This window comes from Carassius gibelio, chromosome B1, assembly GCF_023724105.1.
Source record: "Carassius gibelio isolate Cgi1373 ecotype wild population from Czech Republic chromosome B1, carGib1.2-hapl.c, whole genome shotgun sequence".
Classification (NCBI taxonomy): Eukaryota; Metazoa; Chordata; class Actinopteri; order Cypriniformes; family Cyprinidae; genus Carassius; species Carassius gibelio.
The window spans coordinates 15,617,760-15,641,483 of NC_068396.1; the positions used below are offsets into that span (position 1 = coordinate 15,617,760).

At 36.4% G+C, this 23,724-nt stretch overlaps 2 protein-coding genes across 10 annotated transcripts in view; one reads left to right on the top strand and one right to left on the bottom strand.

The window, feature by feature from the left end:
- Nucleotides 1-17,910, top strand: part of tmem131l (transmembrane 131 like) — a 48,557-nt gene extending 30,647 nt beyond the window's left edge. The window contains exons 10-35 of one of the 5 annotated variants that reach the window (XM_052545242.1): nt 1,499-1,557; nt 1,670-1,775; nt 1,877-1,979; nt 2,639-2,783; nt 3,046-3,216; nt 3,435-3,504; nt 4,438-4,558; nt 4,668-4,737; nt 4,825-4,934; nt 5,238-5,307; nt 5,419-5,534; nt 5,947-6,089; nt 8,319-8,505; nt 10,224-10,409; nt 10,505-10,651; nt 10,920-11,460; nt 11,603-11,727; nt 12,525-12,658; nt 13,697-13,873; nt 13,991-14,069; nt 14,503-14,583; nt 14,953-15,062; nt 15,145-15,274; nt 15,393-15,469; nt 15,565-15,701; nt 17,414-17,910. In XM_052545242.1, the coding sequence (XP_052401202.1) occupies nt 1,499-1,557; nt 1,670-1,775; nt 1,877-1,979; nt 2,639-2,783; nt 3,046-3,216; nt 3,435-3,504; nt 4,438-4,558; nt 4,668-4,737; nt 4,825-4,934; nt 5,238-5,307; nt 5,419-5,534; nt 5,947-6,089; nt 8,319-8,505; nt 10,224-10,409; nt 10,505-10,651; nt 10,920-11,460; nt 11,603-11,727; nt 12,525-12,658; nt 13,697-13,873; nt 13,991-14,069; nt 14,503-14,583; nt 14,953-15,062; nt 15,145-15,274; nt 15,393-15,469; nt 15,565-15,701; nt 17,414-17,719 (3,701 nt within the window). In that variant the 3' untranslated portion in view covers nt 17,720-17,910. The remainder of the gene's footprint in view (nt 1-1,498; nt 1,558-1,669; nt 1,776-1,876; nt 1,980-2,638; nt 2,784-3,045; nt 3,217-3,434; nt 3,505-4,437; nt 4,559-4,667; nt 4,738-4,824; nt 4,935-5,237; nt 5,308-5,418; nt 5,535-5,946; nt 6,090-8,318; nt 8,506-10,223; nt 10,410-10,504; nt 10,652-10,919; nt 11,461-11,602; nt 11,728-12,524; nt 12,659-13,696; nt 13,874-13,990; nt 14,070-14,502; nt 14,584-14,952; nt 15,063-15,144; nt 15,275-15,392; nt 15,470-15,564; nt 15,702-17,413) is intronic. The other 4 variants (XM_052545243.1, XM_052545241.1, XM_052545246.1 and 1 more) reach the window with 4 other exon arrangements.
- Nucleotides 17,911-19,130: 1,220 nt separating this feature from the next.
- trim2a (tripartite motif containing 2a) overlaps nt 19,131-23,724 on the bottom strand; it is a 38,314-nt gene continuing 33,720 nt past the window's right edge. For 4 of the 5 annotated variants that reach the window (XM_052545876.1, XM_052545877.1, XM_052545875.1 and 1 more), the window contains 3 exons: nt 20,997-21,067; nt 20,673-20,813; nt 19,131-20,562 (listed from right to left, as the gene is read on the bottom strand). In XM_052545876.1, the coding sequence (XP_052401836.1) occupies nt 20,410-20,562; nt 20,673-20,813; nt 20,997-21,067 (365 nt within the window). In that variant the 3' untranslated portion in view covers nt 19,131-20,409. The other variant, XM_052545879.1, reaches the window with a different exon arrangement.

Sequence of the window (23,724 nt, forward strand, 5' to 3'; positions counted from 1 at the left end):
TGGACAAATTTGTGTTGTCACTGGGCAGTTCGTTGCATAGCCTGTGTCCATCGTGTTTTCACACTCCCCATGTGAGATTGGCATGATTCTGTTTTAACACGTTTTCGTTTTTAGTTTGGACTCCTGGATTGCACTCATGGGTTCGTTGGGCCCTTGGCGAGATCATAAAAATGGATCCCAGTGATGTAAAAATGTCATAACATATAAATAGCCTCAGAATCACAAAAAAAAATTTTTCTTTTTAAGAGAAAGCAAAAACGTATCATACTCTATGTAACTATATATTTGGTTATCTAATGCAATCGGTTCGTTGTAAACAAACGACAGTTGAGGCAGCGAGATATGCAAAAGCAAACAGGTTTTTGTGTAGACTGCACCCAAATCAATTTGTTTTTGAAATTCTTTTAGAACTAAATCTGCAGTGAATTAAATCGGATAAAAAAATATTGATTTCACAAAATATTAATCACCACAAGTGTTTTCAGCATTAAGATTAAGAAGAAATATATTTCTTAAACACCAAATTAGCATATTGGAAAGATTTCTGAAGGATCATGTGACACCAAAGACACCAGCTTTGCCTTCACAGGATTGCATTACAGTTTAAAAAATATATTAAAATAGGATCAAAATCTAACACTATTTCTGTACAGTATAAAAAAAAAAAAATGCAGTCTTGGTGTGCTTAAGACATTAAAAAAAAATGTTTTTTTTTATCATATCCATTCAAGCATTTAAACTTTTTAATATTTGTGTACATGATATTAAACTCTACTACATTTGAATTTACTACATGCACTTATGTCTGTTTCATTATTGTAATGAACACTGGAAATACGCATTTTAGTTTAGTTTTAGTAACATGCCAATGAAAATGAATGCACATTCCATGACTCAAAGCACCTTGAGTCTGCATTAATTTTCAGTATTCGAATGATCTACTGAGTCAGTTATTTCATCTGGACAACAGACATTTGAAAATAATGAAATTACCTGAAGACACCTTGTCATAGATTTCACCTCTGCTTTCAAAACCATCAGCCTACTTGAACTTATAAACTCTAAGATAATGAGCATAGACTCTATTTCCCTTCCTTATGGAAATGTTTTTACTCCGATAAGATGCTCCTTTTATCTGATGCATTATTGCCTCATCACTCAGGCATGTAGTTTAGTATGAAATTACAGAATGATTGGTGAATGATTTTAGTGAATTAACCCAACAGCATATTAATTTTCAAGAAGAATTCCACTCTGAAATGTCTTGGGCTAAACTGTAAACCGAGATAATGAGACCGAAGGGAACCATGACTTCCTAGTTCATGAGTTACACCTACCTGGATTTGTTGCTCGTCCACCAACGCCCAACAGATCACTTTCCCTGGTATCATAGCACCACCTTGTGGCTTTCCTACTGTGCATTCTTTTCTTTTTTGCCAAGTTATATGTAGTATGGACCCATTTATAAATTTCATAATTATGTATTTTTTTATTCCAGCAGATCCCAGAATAGGAGTGTTCATGTTGAACTCAGGGGATAAAAAGCTCTTTGTTAAGGTATGTGCACACAGGACAGCACAGGTCCTAATGAGGGTAATTATGCATGTAAACTGATATGGTTTATAAACATGTGGATCGTGCTGCATGACATGTCTCGTGTCTTTTTAAGGAGATCCAGCTCTTGTCAAGGACAGACAGCAGTGTGGAACTCACTGAAGTGCTACTCAAGCCTTCCGCTACTAATTTCACTCAAGTGGCTTCACTCTTCTGTAGACGTCAGTAGCCTCAAGTTCTCATGTGTATTCTGATGGTTCATACTGTACTGCTGGGATGTTAGCCGTGTTTATTCCATTGTCTTTCACATTTCTGTTTATAGGCTCTTTGTCAGCTAAAAGTAAAAGGTGTCCAAGTCAGATTGGCCTGCAGATTTTAGCAAACAGATCAGTGAATTTATATCCACTGCTGGAGGGCACACACAGGTAATGATTTCTGTGTTATTTACTGCAAATTACCTTGATGCTTTTGTCATTAACTTGATCTGTTTTTAAATCAATTTAAATCATTGGACAGCAAATGTACAATAGGCCAAAAATATAATTTTTCAAATGTTACAGAAAAAATGGAAAGTAAAACATTGTTATGAGAGTTTTAAATATGGGATCATTAATTGCATAAATATACAACCCGTTCAAAATTGAGGTCAATAGGTTTTAATTTTTTTGTAAGGAAATTAATTAGCAATAAGCAAGGATGTTTTAAATAAATGAATATTGGAAACACTGAAAAATCCAGAAAATTCAGATTTGCCATCACAGAAGTATTTGTTTTTTAAATATATTAAAATAGAAAACAGATATCTTAAATTGTTAATGTCTCACAATATTGCTGTTTTAATGTATTTTTGATCAAATAAATGCATAAATATAAATATTTTTTTCTCTCTGATCAATAAGAGTATTTTCTAAAACATTTAAAATCTTACACATTATAAACTTGTGTATGTGAATGGTAGTGTACTTCAACTCTTTATATGTAGGATATAACCTCGTAACCTAGTAAATGCTGTGTTCATGATTTTTGATGCAGTTCTACTAAATATTTAGCCTTGTTTTTACCAAGTTGGTCCTCTCTGTTTCAGATGCTCCAGCTCTGAGCTGAGTTCTTTATTTCAGCTCAGACAGAAGCAGAGCGGCTCAGAGCATGTTGAGCTCTGGCTGTCCATCCCCTTCCCCATCACCTTCAGAATCACTAACATCTCCTTTTCACAGCATAAACTCTTTAAGGTAATGGTTATCAAACTTGAATGTCCAGTGACCATATTGTGGTAATGAGTAGTTGGTGGGTTAGTGACTCTATTTTAAATATTATTGTTTTTTGTTTTTTTACTTAGTCAACGTAGTACTTAAAATACATAAAAAAACTAAATAATATAATTGTATAACTTTAAATATACAAAAGTACAATTCACAAAAATAGTAGCCTATTGTAGTCCGAGCTATACCGTTTTTACAGCTTTACTAAGATGTACATTTTCCCAAATTATAGGTTGTAAATTTGACAAAGTCCCTGGAGGTGAGCCCTGGTAGCTGGAAGCTTCTGTCTCTTCAGCTGCTCAGCAAATCTTTACCCACAAACCTCACAAGCACAGTTACCCTTACAACCAATGTAGGGGTTCCAATGGAACTTCATCTCCAAACGTATTCTTCTGCCTCAAAGGTAAAGCTTGACTACATCAGCATGAAAACTCTTTAATAAGAGATAATCCTCTAGTTGTGTTGATTGAAACCTGATGATGGATTAAATTCATTCTCTTCTGCATAGACAGAATGCGTTGAAAAGAGAACACATAGACAGTAATTTATTTACTTACTTTGGGTTCTATTATTAACCAGGCTTTGCTCGTTTTTGTCTGAATGATCACTTTCTTTCCTCAGCAGGGAGGTGTTATGTTCGAGTCTTCTGAGGAGTGTGAACGGATCTGTCCTCTCCGTTTGTCCAGAGCAGGTGAGACAAACACACCTGGACACACACAAGTGGTTTTTCTGGACCAGTGGATCTGAATATTCAAAGTTTGTCTTGAACTTGTTTTAATTTAGTTTCTGTAAATGGAAAAAAAAACCTTAATAATGAATCAAAATGATTACGTTTCACAATGTTCTTCAAGATTCCCACAATTTTTACCCAGTGAATTTACACGACTCTTCCAGTCCATTGTGACTTCTACCCAATATATGATATCAGAGCTTGGTGTAAATAGTAAAATGTATTTTAATTATAGAAATGCCCATGGCATTGGAATAATTTTTTAACTTTCATGATTTATTCAGGTCTAGAAATCAATTCTCAGTATAAAATAGTTGCTTATTAGCATGCCTATTATTAACATGTTGGCTGTTTATGAGTACTTATAAAGCACACATACTGCATCCCTAATTTTACCCAATACCTAATCTTAATTGTTTTACTAATCACTAATGAGAAGCAAATAAGAAGTTTGAGTCGTACTTAATGGTTTGTAAACAGCAAGAATTGGACCTTTAAATAAAGTATTTATAGTATATAGTCTATTGATATATAGTTTTAGTATTGTAGTAGATGTAGTTAAACTCCATAATTAGACATGCTGTCTTGAACTAGCTGAAATAAATTAAGTTTACATTTCTTATTTAACTTTTAATATTTTAGTGAATATTTATTTCAAGTAACAAGGTTTTAGTTTGTTTTACTTTTCTATAATAAGCAGAAAAATAAATATTTAATAATTAATGTTTCAGCGTATTTTATTGCTTGTTTTGCCTCATTTTAAATCATTTTCAAGTCATCTTGAGGCTCCTAGTAGCTCTGTTGTAGTCACTTATCATAACCCTGGACTATAAATTGATTGAATAGTTTTTTTGGGTACTAGTTTTTGCATTTTTTGTGTGTGTGAACTTGCAGGACGTGTTGAGTGGCAGCAGTCCCTTCTCCCAGAATCCTCCTCTTCTCTCTGGAGAGTGGACAGCAGTCTGGCCTCTTCACTCTGTAACCGCTGGCACTGTAGCAAAGAGCTCTCTTGCAGGTAAACGTGGGGAGAAGCAGGCTACTCATTTTGAATGCTGTTTAAACATATGTACATCCATTCATCTTTTTTTGTCGTGTGTGTGTGTGTGTGTGTGTGTTTTATTTAGCTGGCCCAGACTTCCAGTAAACCACTCTTCACCCCTGGACTTTAGGGCCACACCTGTCAATGACAGTAAGGTAGGCAAATCACTAATAAATTAACAAACAGAGCATCTTTAGAATTTTCATCATTGTTTGAACTGTTAATGTAAATCACTAATCCAGGTGAAGAATTTCACTCTGAAAAACCCGACGGGTTCAGTGGTGTCTGTGGAGATCCGAACCCTCTCCTCATATCCAGATCCGCTTGAAGCCCTTGACATGTTGACCAAATGGTACATACATACTGTAAACACACACTCATGTGGCCTAAATTCTGTTCTGCCAAAAAACTTAATTACAAAATAAAATAAATTCAATGTCTAGTACAGTATAAGCGTCTCCTATGAGTCTAAATGTCTACATGTAAATAAGACATGTTTACACACACATTTTATTTCAGTTTCAGTCATTTTAGTACTTAAGCTTGTTTTGTTTCCATTAGTTCCCAAGGCATTTCTTTTTTTGTAGTATTTAGCAAAAACACTGTCAATGAGCAACAACATCAGAATTAATATTATGTATGTGTCTGTTTCTAGGTTTAATATTAGCCCACTGTCTGTGAATATCACTACAACAGAGTTTCTTCTATTGGCTTCTAATCACAAGGTGAGGTCATGATCTTTGAATATTTTTTTTTAAGTACATTGAGTATATCTTGGGTAGTTAATGTGTCTTCTGGTAACTCTGGTTATAGTGAACTCATGTTTTTGCAAACAGGAAAGTAAGAGAGCAAGTGTGTTGAGATTCCTCCTCCAGCCGTGGGAGTCGAGGACGGTTTCTGTGGCGTACCAGCCCACAGAACACAAGCATGTTACCTCACTGCTTCTCATCAGGTACTGCTCTGCCCAAAAGAGTTGTAACCGTGGTATTAACATATCATTGTGCTATTTAATTATACATTTAACAGATTTAAGGGCAAAAAGGTTTTGCTATGGACGGTACTGCAATGCATGGTCATGAAAAAAATTTAATCAGGAAATTTTAATTCAAAGATTTCATAAAATGGTTCACAATTTGGTCTGAGTGTTAGTGATCCCCATCCAGTAAGCACATACTTTAGGAAATGTCATCAGAATTTATAATAGGAACTTTGTAAAAGTGACGTTTGTGCGAGTAGTTACAGTACATTACACTATTGACCGTGGCTTTTCTTGTTGTGGTGGTGGTTGTTTTCTCAGTGTTGCTATGAGTTTCTGTACTACTTGTTTGCCAAAGGTAATTGTGGCTCTATCTGTTTGTTAACAGGAACAACCTGACCGTGTTTGACATGGTTCTGGTTAAAGGGTTTGGGGCAAAGGAGCTGCTGAGAGTAGGAGGGAAGCTCCCAGGGCCTGCAGCCTCACTGCGCTTCAATGTGCCCCAGTCAACCCTCATGGAGTGCAGAGATGGTGAGCTGAGAAGTAGAGATTGTTCTTAAATTAATTGTTCCTATTGAATTCTGTAATTTCAGTAACATTGAATTACACTCTGAAAAATACTTATTTGACGTACCCTTTGAGATTTTAAGTTAAAATTTTAATAATTTAACAAAAAAATTCACACCACTTTAATCTGTGAAATTCCAAACCATATTATACTATGGTTACACAGCCATACATGAATAATTAACAAAAATCTATGCTTAACAGAACATTTGTTAATATATATATTCACATACCTAGAAAAATGTGACCCTGGACCAAAAAAACAGTCTTAAATGTCAGTTGTTCGTAAGCTTTTCAGTGTTGAATGGTTTATTAGGATCGGACAATATTTGGCCGAGATAGAACAATTTGTAAATTTGGAATTTGAGGGTGCAGAAAAATCCAAATACTGAGGAAAATCTTCTTGAAGTTATTCATTTTCATTTCATTTCATTTTTTCATTTAGCTGACGCTTTTATCCAAAGCGACTTACAATTGCTATATATGTCAGAGGTCGCACGCCTCTGGAGCAACTAGGGGTTAAGTGTCTTGCTCAGGGACACATTGGTGTCTCACAGTGGATTCGAACCTGGGTCTCTCACACCAAAGGCATGTGTCTTATCCACTGTGCCATCAACACCAAAATGAATTCTTAGCAATGCATATTACTAATCAAAAACTAAGTTTTGATATATTTACAGTAGGAAATTTACAAAACCTCTTCATGGAACATGATCTTTACTTAATATCCTAATGATTTTTGAAAAGAAAAATCGATAATTTTGACCCATACAATGTTGTTGTTGTTGTTGTTGTTGTTGGCTATTGCTAATGATATGCCCCAGCGACTTAATACTATTTTTTTGCTCCAGGGTCACATACGAGATAATGTGCTTGTTAATGTTTACTAAGGAACTTAAGAAACATTACCTAATGATTAACAGATCGTTATTCAATGTATATCGTAATGATTTTGACAGATGGTATACAAAGATTAAAAGTTTCATAAATAAAACTTTAAAAAACATTAATGATTAATGGATCATTAGTTAATGATTACAAATGTCATTAAACTTTCAGTTCTTACAACCTTGCAGTTGTTAATGAACTTTTGAATGCTCATTAATCTTAATCTTCTCAAATTATCTGGCGCTCTTTTTTGCATTAACAAATGTTGTGGAACAAATACCTTAGTGATTTTAAGCACTTTTACACACTTTTCATGTTAACATTTATTTAACTCGTGATCACAGTTTGTAAGGTCGGATAATTGGATTTACTAATCATTAGTACTTTTATGAGCAGTTATCTCAATGGCTAAATGTGTCCCAAATAACCTGAATTCACCCTATTTATGCATGTTTACAAATCATTTATTAATCATTTGTTCAGGTTTTGCTTGCTAAAGACATCAAACACATTCCAACGTGGGTGCAAAACATGGATATTTTTATGAACCAAACAGGATACTCCTTGAATACATCAACAGGAGAAAACAAAAAAAAATAATGATAAATTAATATATTAAAATAATGTAACATTAAAAGATATTTTAATGAAACATATTCCCTTATATTAATCAAATGAACCCCTGTACACTCCTGACCCCTTAACCAACCTTTAAAGGGTTAGTTCAACCAAAAATGAAAATTGTCATTAATGACTCACCCTCATGTCGTTCCAAACCCGTAAGACGTTCATCTTCTGAACACAGTTACAACACATTTTAGATTTAGTCCGAGAGCTTTCTGTCCCTCCATTGAAAATGTATGTACAGTACACTGATGATGTTTTTATTACCTTTCCGAACATGGACAGAGTAGTCAATGTGACATCAGAAGGTCAGTTAGAATATGTTGAAGCATCAAAAATACATTTTGGTCCAAAAATAACAAAATTTACCACTTAATTCAGCAATGTCTTCTCTTATGGGTATGTTGTGACTCTTTAAACCCTTTAAAGCTACTCATACTACCAAACCTGTCCCTAATCTTACCCATATCACACCTCAATAGCAGCAAAAATGTGCATTAACTAAAGCTTTTAATCATTGTATAACATCTGCTAAAATCTTTTGTAGTGTGGATTTAGTTAATATATTTGAATATGAACTAACAATCCCTTAAGCATTATAATGTTTGTTAGTGATTTATTAATGAAATTATTATTACAAAATGTTACTGCATTTTTTATTCTTTTTGTTGTCTTTTACAGGTTTACGATCAAGTAAGCCCTTGTTTGCCATCCAGAAAAGCTTTAAAGTGGAGAATGCAGGCGAGTTGCCATTGACTGTAGTATCCATGAACATTAATGGATATAAATGTCAAGGTTATGGCTTTGAGGTGCAACACTGTGGACCTTTCAGAGTGGACTACAACTCGTCCTCAGAAATCACAATTGCGTAAGTCTTAAGATTGTTAATTTGAAAGTGCATGTGCCTGCCGATTTTCAGTTATTTACGCGACTGTGCATACTATTCAATATCAGTGTTTTAAGCAAAGTGCAGATGTTATTTCTATGTTTTCAAATGCCTGCCCCTGCTGGGATATTTTATATCTACATCTCGTTCAACTGACGACCATTTAAGAAAAATAGCTGTGTATTCTGACAAACTAAAAATTTTTTGCAAGCAGCCAGTTTAATTGGTAATATTGCATTAATATATAATCCATTGAATTGGTTTGCAAAACGATAGGTTTCTCTAGGTATTAAATAATCCTCCTTAGCTGATGATCTTTCCCATTGAAAAGGGTTGTCTTCCTCATGTGACATATTCTTTGTTTAGCTGCATTCAAATGCATTGACAGCAGTGTTGTGATAACATCTTGTACAGTTGCATCTCAAAAAATGTGAATATTGTGAACTTTTTTTTTTTTGTAACATTTCAAAAAGTAAACTTTCATAAATGATAGATTCATTACATGTAAAACATTTCAATTTTTTTTTTTATTTTTTTTTTTTGATGATTAGAGCTTACAGCCAACGAAAGTCAAAAAATCCAGTATCTCAAAATATTAGAGTATTTACATCTGAGTTTCATTAAATGACCATCCCTACGGTTTAAATTTATCTTGTTCTTTGAAACCACTTCTGAATCAGAAAAAAAATCAGAAGCATTTCACCTGGCGAAGGAGAAAAAGAACTGGACTGTTGATCAGTGGTCCAAAGTCCTCTTTTTAGATAAAAGTAAATTTTGCATTTAATTTGGAAATCAAGGTCTGGAGGAAGACTGGAGAGGCACAGAATCCAAGCTGCTTGAAGTCCAGTGTGGTTTCCACAGTAAGTGATGATTTGTGGTGCCCTGATGTCTGCTGGTCCAATGTGTTTTATCAAGTCCAAAGTCAATGCAGCCATCTACCAGGAGATTTTGGAGTACTTTATGCTTCAATCTGCTGACAAGCTTTATGGAGATGCTGATTTCCTTATCCAGCAGGACTTTAGCACCTGCCCACAGTGCCAAAACCATTTCTAAGTGGTTCGCTGACAATGATATTACTGTGCTTGATTGGCCAGCCAACTCACCTGACCTGAACCCCATATGGAATCTATGGGATATTTTCAAGAGAAAGAAGAGAAACAGTCGCTCCAACAATACAGATGAGCTGAAGCTCAACAGTGCCTCCGCAGTGCCACAGGCTGATCGCTTCCATGTCACTCCTCACTGATGCTGGAGTTCATGCTAAAGGAGCCCCAACCAAGTATTGAGTGCAGAAATGAACATGCTTTAAAGAACTTGAACTTTTCCGTTTTGCAAATCCTTTCTTTGATTGATCTTGGGAAATATTCTAACTGTGTGTTCCTGTACCTGTATATGCTTGTATATTTTAAGAATTATTTAGTCAATTTATGATTTAGAACCAAATTGCCTGATTGATCAGACAGTGTCATATGTCATATCCCTAAAACACCATTTTAGGCTCCCTTTTTCATGCTAGTTACCATTCTTATTGCCCGTTTTATTTCTAGACTCTAAAGTCATTGAAAGTATGTAGCAACATATTATTTGTTTATATGACTGAATATAATGATCAGTTTGGCTATGGCATATCTCTGCCCTTTTATTTATAGTTTTTTAGCTGTTTATTTTCTCCTCATCTCAACTTTTCTGTATCTCTCTAGATTTACTCCAGACTTCACATCTTCGTGGGTAATCAGAGACTTGACCCTGGAGACAGAACGTGGCTCCCTTTTCCACTTCACCCTCAATGTGACTCTTCCTCACCACATGCTGCCCCTGTGTGCTCAGGTGGTACCAGGACCCAGCTGGGAGGAGTCCTTCTGGGTCATCACACTGGTCTTCACCTGGTTAGCAGTCCATATACATTCTTAAACCCACAAAATGTCACCCTGTGTGTGTAAATGTATTCGATGCATTAATGTAAAACCCCTTCTCTCTGTAGTTCCTCTCTTGCTGGTGTGTGTCTGATGGCTTTCCATCAAGCTCAGCACATTCTAAGCGAGTTCTCCACACCAAGTCCACGTAGCAATCACAACTCTGTACCTCGTGAAAATAGTAGTGTAAACCACATCTCCTCAAATGGTGTCAGGTGAGACAGCATCACTGGGACACAAACATAAGAAATTGCTTATTAGTATTTTTGTGATTTTATTATTCTTTTTTTTTACCTGAAAATCTAAGCAGCAGTGAAATGTGATGTTTTGACGAATCATATCGCAGTTCAAATTGCTATTGCAATATATTACAATTATTGATTTATTTTTGCTTGATACTAGTCAGTGGTATATTAAAGCCAACTGTGTGAGTTAGATCCATTTTTAATTATTCTGTTCTTTTTTTCTTTCTTTTTTCTTTAGTAAAGGAAAAGGCAGTTGTAAGAACTACACTGACACAAGCCATCCCTCCGACAAAGGCAAAGGGAGAGGATCTCCAGCCGTGGCCAGTGGGACAATTCGATCACAGTCCTCATCCAAGAAAACTTCTGGAGGTTCATCCCAGCCTCCAAAGAAGCAAACAAAGGTGTCGGTCCTATACAGTAGATATAAAAATAGCCCTGCAACTACTGCTGCTAGTGTTCCTGCCTCCTCGGACTTCTGCAGTCCTCCCACAGACGAAGATGGAGATCGCACCTTTGAGCTTGACCCAGAAGTTTGTAATAACAACAACAATAACAACGACATAGACGAAACCCTTCTCCCAGCCGAGAAGAAAGAGCACTTTAGAGAATCCAGAGAGGACCAGGCATTGCCAGCTGATATGTTTCCTATGGAAACACTTCCTGGATTACCAGAAAACATCCCAGCAAGCAGAGTCCCTCAGCCTGTAGACGAAGCAATGGAAAACGAGGAGTGTAAAAGAAAAACTAATGTAGAAAAAAGGGATAATGGAGATGAAGAGGTAAGAGCCATAAAGCAACATAAGAGGATGACCTTTTTTTTTTACACTGCTGAAATCTGCCTCTTTGTGAATGTTTTAACAAAAACCTCTCAGTGTTGAGGTTCTTTCTAAGACAAATGAATTGTTTGTGCCGCTCACTCAGAAGTCAGAAAGAGGCAGCAGTCAGAAGAAGACACCAGAGAAAGATGCAGAACTTGGAGTGTCAGCCACCAGAGCAAAGAAAAACACAGGCAGAAGTCGCAGAAAGGCAGCGGAGCTCATTCCTGGGTTAGTATCTGCACAGTTCAGCTTTCAACACCTTTCCAAGTAGGAGTGTGAACTGACAGCAAATTGACTTGATTCACTATTCAGTGGATTTTGATTCAGTTCAAAAGCAGTTTATTTATGCTAAAAATCGTGGCCACACTATTATTTGCTTTAATTGTAACTGTAACATGGCTTACGTATATATACATACTAATAAATACACTTTTTTTTTTTTAACAACTCATGATTCATTTACATTTTTATTTTAACTCCGTTATTAGCTACAGTTTATAAATCAGTTTAAAAGTCAGATTTATGCATATGAATGAGAATTTTAAATGTATGATTATTGAAAAATAATACATCATACATAAAAACAAAAAAGTCTGAAGTCCTGGCTCGTGGACCTTTCCCGATCACCCCCCATTTCGCTTTCCGTAACTGCTATATTAAGTTGAATTTTATTAAATGTTTGAATTAAGTGTATTGTTTGTATTGAATGTAGAATCTGTCTCTGCCATGAAATAGCATATGAAGATAATGGCAAAATGCTTAAATTGCTTAAATGCAACAGATATTAATTAGATGTATAAATACAATTTAAAATTCCATATACAAACATGTTTATACATTTTATTATCATTCATATATATATATATATATATATATATATATATATATATATATATATATATATATATATATATATATATATATGTGCGTATGTGTGTGTGTGTGTGTGTGTATATATGACGTATATGTATGTACGTATGTTAAATGTAGTATTTTATGTATTTTTCATTCTGGTAATCCAACAGGCTTCCTGAAAACAGCGTTGTCATGGTAACAGAAAGTGAGAGAGAATTTCAACGTAATGCTGCTAGAACCCGCAACACGAAACCTGATCTACCTAAAATAGGAGCCAACCCAGACAGCCCTCTCAAACACAGTGGTGAGGAAGTGATTTCCAGCTGTTCCGGTCTCACCACTGTATGTGTGCATCTCATCATAGCAGTGTGATGTCACTGCAGTTGTTGAAGACAACATAAAACACATTTCAGAGTGGATGGATGGGGACGGACATCTTATATCCACGAGGTTTTGATTAAAGTGAAGTGACATTCAGCCAAGTATGGTGACCAATACTCAGAATTTGTACTCTGCATTTAACCCTTCCGAAGTGCACACACACACACTGTGAACACACACCCGGAGCAGTGGGCAGACATTTATGCTGTGGCACCCGGGGAGCAGTTGGGGGTTCGGTGCCTTGCTCAAGGACACCTCAGTCATGGTATTGAGGGTGGAGTGTACATGTACTCCCCCCACCCACAATTCCTGCCGGCCCGAGACTCGAACTCTCAACCTTTCGATTGCGAGTCCGACTCACTAACCATCAGGCCACGACTTCCCCCTAAATTGTTTGCTCAAGTTATTTTTGCCTGCCATATGAATTGTATGCTTATTCTTTTCTATTTTTAAATGTAATTTTTTTCCTGTGATGGCAAAGTTGAATTTTCAGCAGCTATCCTTTTAGTCTTTAGTGTGACATGAACCATTAGAAATCAGTGTGGATTAGAAATCTTTTGATTAGAAACATTTTAAGTGTGTATTCTTTCAGTTTTGATTAGTTTAATGTGTCTTTGCTGAATAAAAGTATCTTTGGGGTTTTTTTTTTTTTTTTTTTACAATATATCTCAATGACCCCAAACTAATGTATCTCAGTTTTAAGCAGCACAACGGTTTTCAGCATTGATAATAATCAGAAGTGTTTCTTGAATATAGCATATTAGAGTGATTTCTGAAGGGTCATGTGACACATGAATAGCTGTGGAAAGTTCAGTTTTACCATCACAAATTGTATATAAATTGTATTACAAATCACAAATTACAAAAACATAAAAAGAAAAAAACAACAACTTTGACCAGTTTAATACTGTAACTCTCCCTGTCTAATTTTGTTAAACTGTTTCCTTTTACACAAACACAGGCACGTGTTTGAGCAGACCTAGGCGTAAGTGTCCAGAGCGACGTCTGCAGTGGGAGTCAGGCTCTGATTCAAGCAGTTCATCGGGCAGTGTGAGAGCCAGCCGAGGGTCCTGGGGCAGCTGGAGCAGTGCCAGCAGCATGGAGGGTGAAAAGGACCCACACAGACATCCCTGCAGGAGTAAGAGATCATGTGCTTGCTACACACCTTTATATTAAGCTGAAAAGAAAACACTGCAGTTTCCAGAACAAGTTAAATAAAATGGTATTTTAAACCAATTTTTATTTTTTACTTTAGGAGACAACATCCAGTACAACCCATATCCAAAAGATCGGGAATGTTACATGAACATGAACTACAACTGCAAAACTCAAAGGTAAATTTCCCAGATTTTCTTTAAGAATTAGTTCACTTCCAAAATAAAAAAATTACTACCCTCATGTCATCTGAGATCTTCAGGTCTTTCTTTCTTCAGTCGTAAAGAAAAGAAGGTTTTTTGAGGAAAACATTCTAGGATTTTTCTCCAGATAGTTGACCTCAATGAGAGCCAAAGGTCCAAATTTCAGTTTAAATGCAGCTTCAAAGGGCTCTACATGATCCCGGCCGAGGAATAACGGTCTTGTCTAGTAATAGGGATACTCCACACTAAAATAATTTTTTTGTCATTAATCAGTTACCCACATGTCATTCCAAACCTGTAAAAGCTCAGTTCTTCAGAACATAATTCAAGATATCTTGGATGAAAACCTGGATGCTTGAGACTGTCCCATAGACTGCCAAGTAAATAACAGTGTCTATGTCCATAAAAGGTGTGAAAAGTCGTCGTCAGAATCCTCCATCTGCCATCAGACGTGCAATCTGGATTCTATGAAGCGACGGGAACACTTTTTGTAAGTGAAGAAAATAAAAATAATGACTTCATTCAATGATTCCTTTGTCAACAGTCTCCTCCTTGGACCTTGACACTGTTATTTACTTGGCAGTCAATGGGACAGTCTCAAGCATCCAGGTTTTTATCCAAAATATCTTAAATTGTGTTCAAACACCCTTTACAAAACAATTTATTTTCAACTGAAGAAATAAAAACATATAAACCTGGATGACATGAGGGTGGGTAAATTATCAGGAAATTTTGATTCTGGAAGTGAAACCTTAATTTTTTTTTATTTATTTTTTTTATCATAATTTGTATTATTATTATTAATTTGACTTAAGAATCCTGAAAATGATTGATGATATATAAATGCATTTGTCCACAGCATGAACAATCTTTATGTGAGGGAACCATGCCAAAGCCCAGAAGTCTGTCCCGCCCCTGCACTCCCTCACACCTTTGCTGATGTAGCTGCAGGTGTGGACAGAAACATTGGTGAGGGACAGTCACATGTTACACTTATAAAGAGAATCACGGTTAAGATGCACAATCATACGTTTTCTTTTGGTTTCACCAGACATAATCGGCTCTAATGTGATTGAAGAGACGTGGTCACCGGCCTCAGTTCCTCTGACCAATGAATTCAGGTACAACATGACCGAATCCCTCCCATTCGTCCCTCAGAGTCCCTCATCGGTATATGAAAGGTATGTCCCATAGGCTTTTCATTATTTTTTATTATATACTATTTAATGAAATTTTTGGCTTCATATTGTATGTCCATACACAATCAGATAAAAATTCTTATGTGTTGTTACTGTGAAGCTTCCCTTGGAACAACAAGAACAGCCAGTGCCCCGGTCAGTATCCCTATAGTGACCAGACCAACTACATGCCAACAGGTGAGGAGTTTTCTGTCACAAGGTGTAAAATATATCACTATACTACATCGTAACTAAAGGGTGAGTGAACGTTTTCTTTGTTTTTTTCTGTGAAGGTAATGGCAATTACCAAAATGCATTCTCATGCCATCAAAGCCAAACCGTGACCCACAGCCGTCAGCCAGTGTGGGGTGAGAATGGAAGCCATGACGTCAACTCCACATGGGACACTGGCAGCTGTGTGGGCAGCAAGGTGAGATTTACATGAGTGTTTGTTTTTGTCAAGTGCTTAAAATCATAAGGCAAGAACAACATGTTAGATATGCAAATGAAGTGGATCTGCCGTAGATTCAATTAGTTGTACTTGGAGATAGCGGGTTAACTCCGTGTCAGCGCGCACTCTGATCGGTAAAGGGGCAGAGATTTCAGACCTCCGTTTATTAAGGAGATCTGTCACAAAACTCATCATCCGCGCCAAAGTCTTTTGAGCAAATTTCAAAGCCGCACCCACCCGCCATCCGCTGATTGTTTGTCTGTTCTAGAAAGGATGCAGCAAAGATATTTCATGCTAATGTATGAGGCATAGGCCTACGCTGAGTTTCATTTACGATGAGATGCGCTCTAGTTCACAGTGCAGTGCAAGTGAACGCGGCGCGCTGGTGCTTCCATGTCACGGTTATCATTGTCTGCTATATTTGCTTTTTATTTATTAAAATACATGCAATTGGTTTATTAAACATTTATTAAAATTAAGATAAAATTTGTTCAAAACGAAATTCGTTTTTAAGTAAGGTTTTCTACAAAGCAAAATGTAGTTAATGAAGTGGTAAATATCATGTCTGACGATTTACAAAACTTAATTAAGTGGTAAAAACCATGTCTCCCGATATATTGTGCATCTTATGATCCTATCTAAAAAATGAAAATAATTTTTGATAAAAAATGTTTGTAAAAAATATTTTAATGACACGGTTTTGGCGGTTATAGAGTTCTAATGACGGTGTTCAACTATAACCGTCGGTCTCACGGTTATATACTAACCGTCACACCCCTAATATTAATATGACTAGTTTAGAGTTTATTAGCATTTGCACAGGTACTAATTAAAGTAAAGGTACATTGGAGTTCTTGTGCATTTCTCTGAGTCAGCTTTTATAAAACAAGCAAAGGTAAAATAAAAACAATTTAAATGAAAAGTGAGAACAGCAAATATTTCCAAAAGTGCAAAAAAGAGACCGTATAAATAGGCTTTATAAAAAAATACACATTTTAAAATATTATTTCTTAGACTATTTATGTTTGTACTACAACTGCACTGTAATACATTTAAATATATACTAATTATTTTACTTTACACTGCAGTAAAATTGCAATGTTTATTACTTAATCTCTTTTGTAATTTATTTTGGTAGAAAACTAGAAAGAGACCTTTATTTGTTTTCAAACACTTCCTACAAATGTAGTGAAATCTTCTGTCCAAATAATGTGATATGACACTTGACTCTAAAAAAAGTACAATTGACTTTAATAAAAATATGCACATTATTCTGTTGGAGAGAAGTCTTAGGGAGAAAGCATAGCTGACAATAGTGTATCAAAACTGCAGGAAATGTGAGGTGTTCTTAATATTTAGAATCGATATGCATCACAAAACAATGTTTTTGAGGATACTGCAGGCATAAGTGTTGGGAGTCTCATGTAAACATTTAAACTAGTACATTTACAATTAAGTGTGCAATGTAAAGAGTATCAGATCCTTAAACTATTAATATCCACAAATTGCAAACAAAAAAAACGGGTTTACACTGGCATCGAGTATTATTCTGAGCTCCTTAGAAACGCACCGTTTACTGTGTTTATTTTCCAGACTGATAAAATGTCTAGTTAGTTTGTCTTTATTGAGAAGTTGATGCTTGGAATATTAAAGCAATTTTTCCCTCATCATTTTACATGTTTTTTCCCCAGCCATTCTTTTCAGGAACCAGAAGTCTGTCACCCATGTCCAGTCTATTTGGGTCTATTTGGACACCTCAAAGCGACCCTTACCAGAGCCACTTCCACCCAGAGCGTTCTGCACCGGTCTTGCCCCACTCACCCATCTCACCCGTCGCACCCTTCAGCCGCGAACCAGGCGGCGCCTGCCCAGCAAAACAATACTCCAGCTTCAATCCCTTTGGACCACACATGAATTTGGACATATGGAACTCCTCTTCAAACCGGAGCTCCAACTCTCAGCTCTCCAACGATTCGGGCTACTGCGGGGATATGTGAGCGAACGGTGCTTTTGTTTCAGATAATAAGGAAAACAGAATGTGCTTTTATCTCGAATAGGGAAAAATGTGAATATTCTTCTTTCTTTTATGTTTGACGTTGTGGTAAGGTTCAGCATTTTGTTGTATATTTTTCTAGATGTTTTGCAAGTTTGACCATTGAAAATAAAAAAAAAAGTAAAAAAAAAAAAATTGTACTTGATTTTGTGTTGTGAAGTTCTTTGGGTATGCTTTGTCAGTGGTTTAAATGCATAACTTGCTAGTGAGAAAAATTAAATACCGTATTTTCCAGACTGTAAGTAGCACTTTTTTTCATAGTTTGGCTGGTCCTGCGACTTATAGTCAGGTGCGACTTATACATCAAAATTAATTTGACATGAACCGAGAGAAATGAACTAAGAGAAATGAACCAAGAGAAAACATTACCGTCTACATCCGCGAGAGGGCGCTCTATGCTGCTCAGTGCTCCTGTAGTCTACACTGAGCAGCACAGAGCGCCCCCTTGTGGCTGTAGATGGTAATGTTTTCTCTTGGTTCTTGGATCTAAATACATGCGACTTATACTGTATGTTTTTTTTTCCTCATCATGGCATATTTTTGGACTGATGCGACTTATACTCAGGTGCGACTTATAGTCCGAAAAATACGGTACACTCTTGTAAATAAAGGTGCTTCATGATGCCTTTTTTGTAAATGGTTCCATAAAGTACCTTTAACATCTGAAGAACCTTTCTGTTTCACATAAGGTTCTTTTTGGTGGAATAAGGTTCTTCAGATTATAAAAAGGTAAGTAAGAGATGGTTCTTTGTGGAACCAAAAATTGTTCAGTGGCTTCATTGTGAGGAACCTTTTAAGCACCTTCATTTTTAAGTGTACATCTTTGACAAAACATGAGCAAGGCAGAATTTGTTTAATTTAAACAATCTAAATAGATTTCTAAACCATTAACATATTAAAAATACATTGAAAATGGAATATAATATAATAATCAACCCTGCCTTCATCTGTCTTCCATAGTTTTTGCAATTTTAAGCAAATGGAAACTTGGACATGAAATTAATCATGAATTGATGAATGGCTCGGAAGGTGTTCTTGACTGGAAATTAAGGCACATAGTCAACTGTGTTATCAAAGTGACTTCTTTACCGTATTTCTAGCGCACCAAGGGTTTGTCTTAAGTTTCCGAACACCAAACAAATCACGCACCCTTATAAAACTAATTAGCCTCCACCATCATTCTATAGGGAGAAATACATTTTGGAATGTACATCATGTTATATATATATTGTGTATTTTGTGCAAACAAGCAGCAGTAGTTCCCCGTGTACGACAATCGAACTGTACAGGAGAACAAACATAAGACAAGGAAGTTTTATCAGTGTGGCATAAATACACTTGAAAAGAACCTTGGGCACTTTTTCGCTTTTTTTTTATGTTTTTTAAGCATTATGAATATGAATACAGAACATGGTTTCTCAACAACACAACCACTCTCAGAGCACATGAAGATCAGTAATTATAATCATAATAATGCATGTCTAATAGTAAATCTTTAAACGGGGCTATTATTAATAACAGCACTTTACATATTTTTTGTGTTGCTAAATCACAAAGTGCATCTGGTGATTTGAGCATGTGATGTTTCACCAAACAACACGTGAACTTTTATGGTTTAGACAAATAACCACAGCTGATTTTTATATGAACAGTGCAGTGATAATAAAGGAAATTTTGTTGCGGTCTAAAAAGCATATCAAGTGATGCTTCTTACATAATATGGGTGATTCGAGAGACTTAATTGCATTATAAGAACATTGTCCTAACCACAGTTATGCACATCACAATCAATAGCAATGCAGAACATATGTTTTTGCATATTTTATGAATATTCCTGACATCACTTTTAAACAGGCTAACTTGGGCAAAATATTACTGATACTAGCCCACCATAGTGAGATTTGTTTTAATGGGTTTGTGTCTATTTGTTGTGCAGACATATATGTATAGTATAGTAGTTTGGAATAAACATTACTTGCATTTTTATTATACATGCCAGTGCTTCGAAGAGTTCCCTTTTTAATAATCTGAACATTCATATTTTTTTTTTAACACTGTACAGTAGAAACATGAATGTTTTCCCTAATGTGTAGCAGTTTTTGAGTCCGAGGTGAAGAACTGCATAACTTTCAACCGAGCATTCCATTTCTGTCATCATTTACTCACACTCATGTTGTTCCAAATCATTCTGACTTTCTTCCATGAAGCACAAAAGGTGATTTCTTTATATAAAAGATTTGAATCTTTTCATCCCACAATGTCTATGATGTCTTGGAACTTTTTTTGATGATTATGGTGTTTATGGTTACGAGAAACTACTTACGTACACAAGAAAGGTCAGGATATTCTTCAAGAAAATTCCCTTTCAAATCCCACAGAAGAAAGAAATCCATATTGGTTTGAGACGACCTGAGGCTAAATGACAGAGTTTGTATTTTTGGAAGTGCTATTCCTTTAAACATCAACAACCAAACCATGATCAGGGTATAGAGTTTGTTCTTCAGTCTGAGGTGAAGGTGTCAAAAATGAAGCCACAACAACACAACTTCAATGCAATATGAGGGTCCCATTTGGCACAAGGGGGTGGCAGCTTGAAGGAAAAAGTGCAAGTATTTATTTGATGAGATGAGAGTGCTATTGTAGATAACGGTAGACTTTAAAACAATGGTTCCCAGAGTCTGCCACCACAATGTGGCCATCTGAAGTCAGAGCCAAGCCTTGTGGGCCATACAGAGGGTCTGCGGAGGTGTTGATGTAGGACAGGAAGGATCCACTGCTGTCAAACACCTGGAGTCCCGCAGAAAAGTGTGATATGAAGATGTTAATTTTTTTTTTATCTGACACGTGTTCTGCAAGTGATCACATTGTTAAACATATTTAATCAAAGCCTGTATTACCTGTATGCGGCTGTTGCCCCAGTCAGCCACTATAATATTGCCATTGGAATCTACTGCCACACCTGTCGGTGCATTAAACTGACCGTTTCCTTCACCATTTGACCCAAACTTCAGTAGGAACTCACCCTCTGGACTGAACACCTACAATTTGATGACATAATCTGCATTAACTCATCACTATTTAAAAAGACTTATGTTTTTGTCAACTTTGAACAGATATGAGCAAACTGTTATTCAAAAACTAACCACAATTGGGGCTACATAATTTAGACAGGACATGACCTTTGAGGAACAGAACATGGAAATATATATTAGGTATTTTACCTTTACAGAATGATTATGAAAATCAGTCACAATGATTTCATTGTTTTGATTCACTGCGGCAAAGTGTGGACCTATGAAAAGGAAAGATAAAGCATTTGGTAACATCAAGCCCTCATCACATTAGCCCACCCAATATGGCATTTATGAAATGTGGCTTTGCCTTTCAGTTGAAAAATTGACCAATTGGAAAACCATTTTAGATACTGCATGAACTTACAGATAAAGCCATTTGCTGCCTTCATGGTGTGACACGGTCACACAAAAGACATGTTTTATACTGCTCAATATATGAAGATGGTTTTATATCTATATATTTGAATTTTAATGGTTTTACATGTTGTCTTTGTCCATTTTAATCCTAATGATCATTTTTAATGTGCGGATGTCTTCAAGTGTTCATGGGTATGCCTGTTGAGTGATTAATCACATTCTGATATGTAGTCCACCTAGATATAATATGGATTTTATACAGAAGTTTTAAAAGTTTTTATCACATATTCTGTCAATTTGTGATTATATTTTAAAAATGTAACTAAAATGCATTAAATTTGAAGAATTATTGGATTATTTATTTTTAATAATACAATGCATCTCAAAGATTTTATATAAAAAAAAAGTGTTCAAAGTTAATGTCTTTTTTAGAGAAGAATGAGGTCTTAGGCAAGTTTCAGTCAGGTTTTAGGATGGGTCACAGCACAGAGTCTACACTGTTAAGAGTTGTAAATGATCTTTGTATAATCAGAGATTCAGGTAATTCTGCAGCTCTGACTATTGGACTTGAGTGCAGCCTTTTTTTACAATACTTGGGATTCTCCTTAAGCATTTATCACATTTAGTTGGGATACGTGGGACTAAGTGGTTCAAATCTTATCTTGTGAACAGAGTATTCTAGGTGAAGTATGGTGACTTTGTTTCATCTACAGCTTCTATTACCTGTGGGCTCCTCAGGGTTCTATTATTGGCCCTGTATGTTTTTCCTTGTACATGCTGCCTCTAGGCTTGATTTTTAAGAAATATGATATGTCTTACCATTTGTACGACGCTGATACACAACTTTATCTCCCTTTAAAACATGAAGAGAATTGTGGTTCGAATGTGCTTTTGGCATGACTGTTGGAAAGCAATAAACAGGAGCCATTCCATGCACTGCCTTGAACACATAAAACAAAACTTTATATTTTATCTAGTTGTTGCAGGTACAAGGCTTTGGAATAGCCTACCATCTGAGATTAGAAAGATTGCATCAATAACTGTTTTTAAAACTGGGGTTAAAAACTATTCCTTTTCATTAGCTTTCAAGGAGTGGTGCTAGTATCTGTTTTATTTGAATTGTTTGTGTTTTTTTATTTATTGTATGTACCTGTATGTTGATTGTACATAACTTTGGTCTTCAGGTGCAGTTGTACAGTGCTTTATAAATAAAATGAATGAATAAATAACTTGCATTTGCATTTTATGTTCCTAGTGATAAATAAATTTATTAAATGTATTTATCTCTTCCAGATCTCCAGATCTCTCACTGATGTCTTCACAAACATTTTCAACATCTCGCTTAGTCAGGCTGTTGGTCTCACATGCTTCAACGCTTCCGCCATCATTCCAGTCCCAAAGAAGCAGTCTCCATCCTGCTTAAATGACTACCGCCCAGTTGCACTTACTCCCATTCTCATAAAGTGCTTTGAATGGCTAGTCTTGCACCACATAAAATCTACCCTTCCCCCCCTCCTAGGACCCCTTCCAGTTTGCATATCGGTCTAACCACTCGAGTGATGATGGCATCGCAACTGCCCTCCACTCAGCACTCACACATCACAGAGGACCTCTCCTGGACCATCAACACTGCAGCACTGGCCAAGAAATCACAACAGTGTATCTACTTCCTCCGCAAACTGAGGAGAGCCAGAGTTCCGGCCCCCATCATGTACACCTTCTACAGAGGCACCATCGAGAGCATCCTGACTAGCTGCATCACTGTGTGGTATGGCACCTGCAATGCGTCCTGACAGAAGGCTCTGCAACGCATAGTGAGAGCAGCTGAGAAGATCATTGGTGTCTTTCTCCCCTCCCTCCAGGACATTTATGGAACCCGTCTCAGCTGCAAAGCCCTCTGCATTGCAGGTGATCCCACCCACCCGTCACACAGCTTCTTCAGTCTGCTGCCATCAGGGACTGAAGGACCGAACTATATTAGAAGGACCGAAGGACCACCCCCCCCCCACCCCGACTAACATACGATGACATGCACCAGTCACTTTGTGCAGCATTGATCTGCTCACTACCTCATTCACCATGGAACTGATTGGAACTGTCATTCTACCACCTCATCCATCAGATTAAATAAAATAACTGCTTTTGAGCCCTTTGCCACTTTAATCAGACTGAATAAGCTTTTTTTTGCTTTTTATTTTTTTTAGCTGCACTGTTTGTTCACTTCACTGGTTTGCACTCTATCTGCCATGTACCTTGCGCTGCTTTATTTAACTTTATTTTTATTGTACTTGACTTGACTTGACATCTAGAGATAAAAGACTCATACGTCAGAATGCTGTTCATAGACTTCAGTTTAGCATTCAACACAATCATCCCTCAACAGCTCATTCACAAACTGGTCCAGCTGGGGCTCAACACTTCGCTGTGCAACTGGCTGTTAGACTTTCTGACTGGGAGACCTCAGGCAGTATGGGTCAACAGTAACACATCCAGCACAATCACACTGAGCACTAGGGAC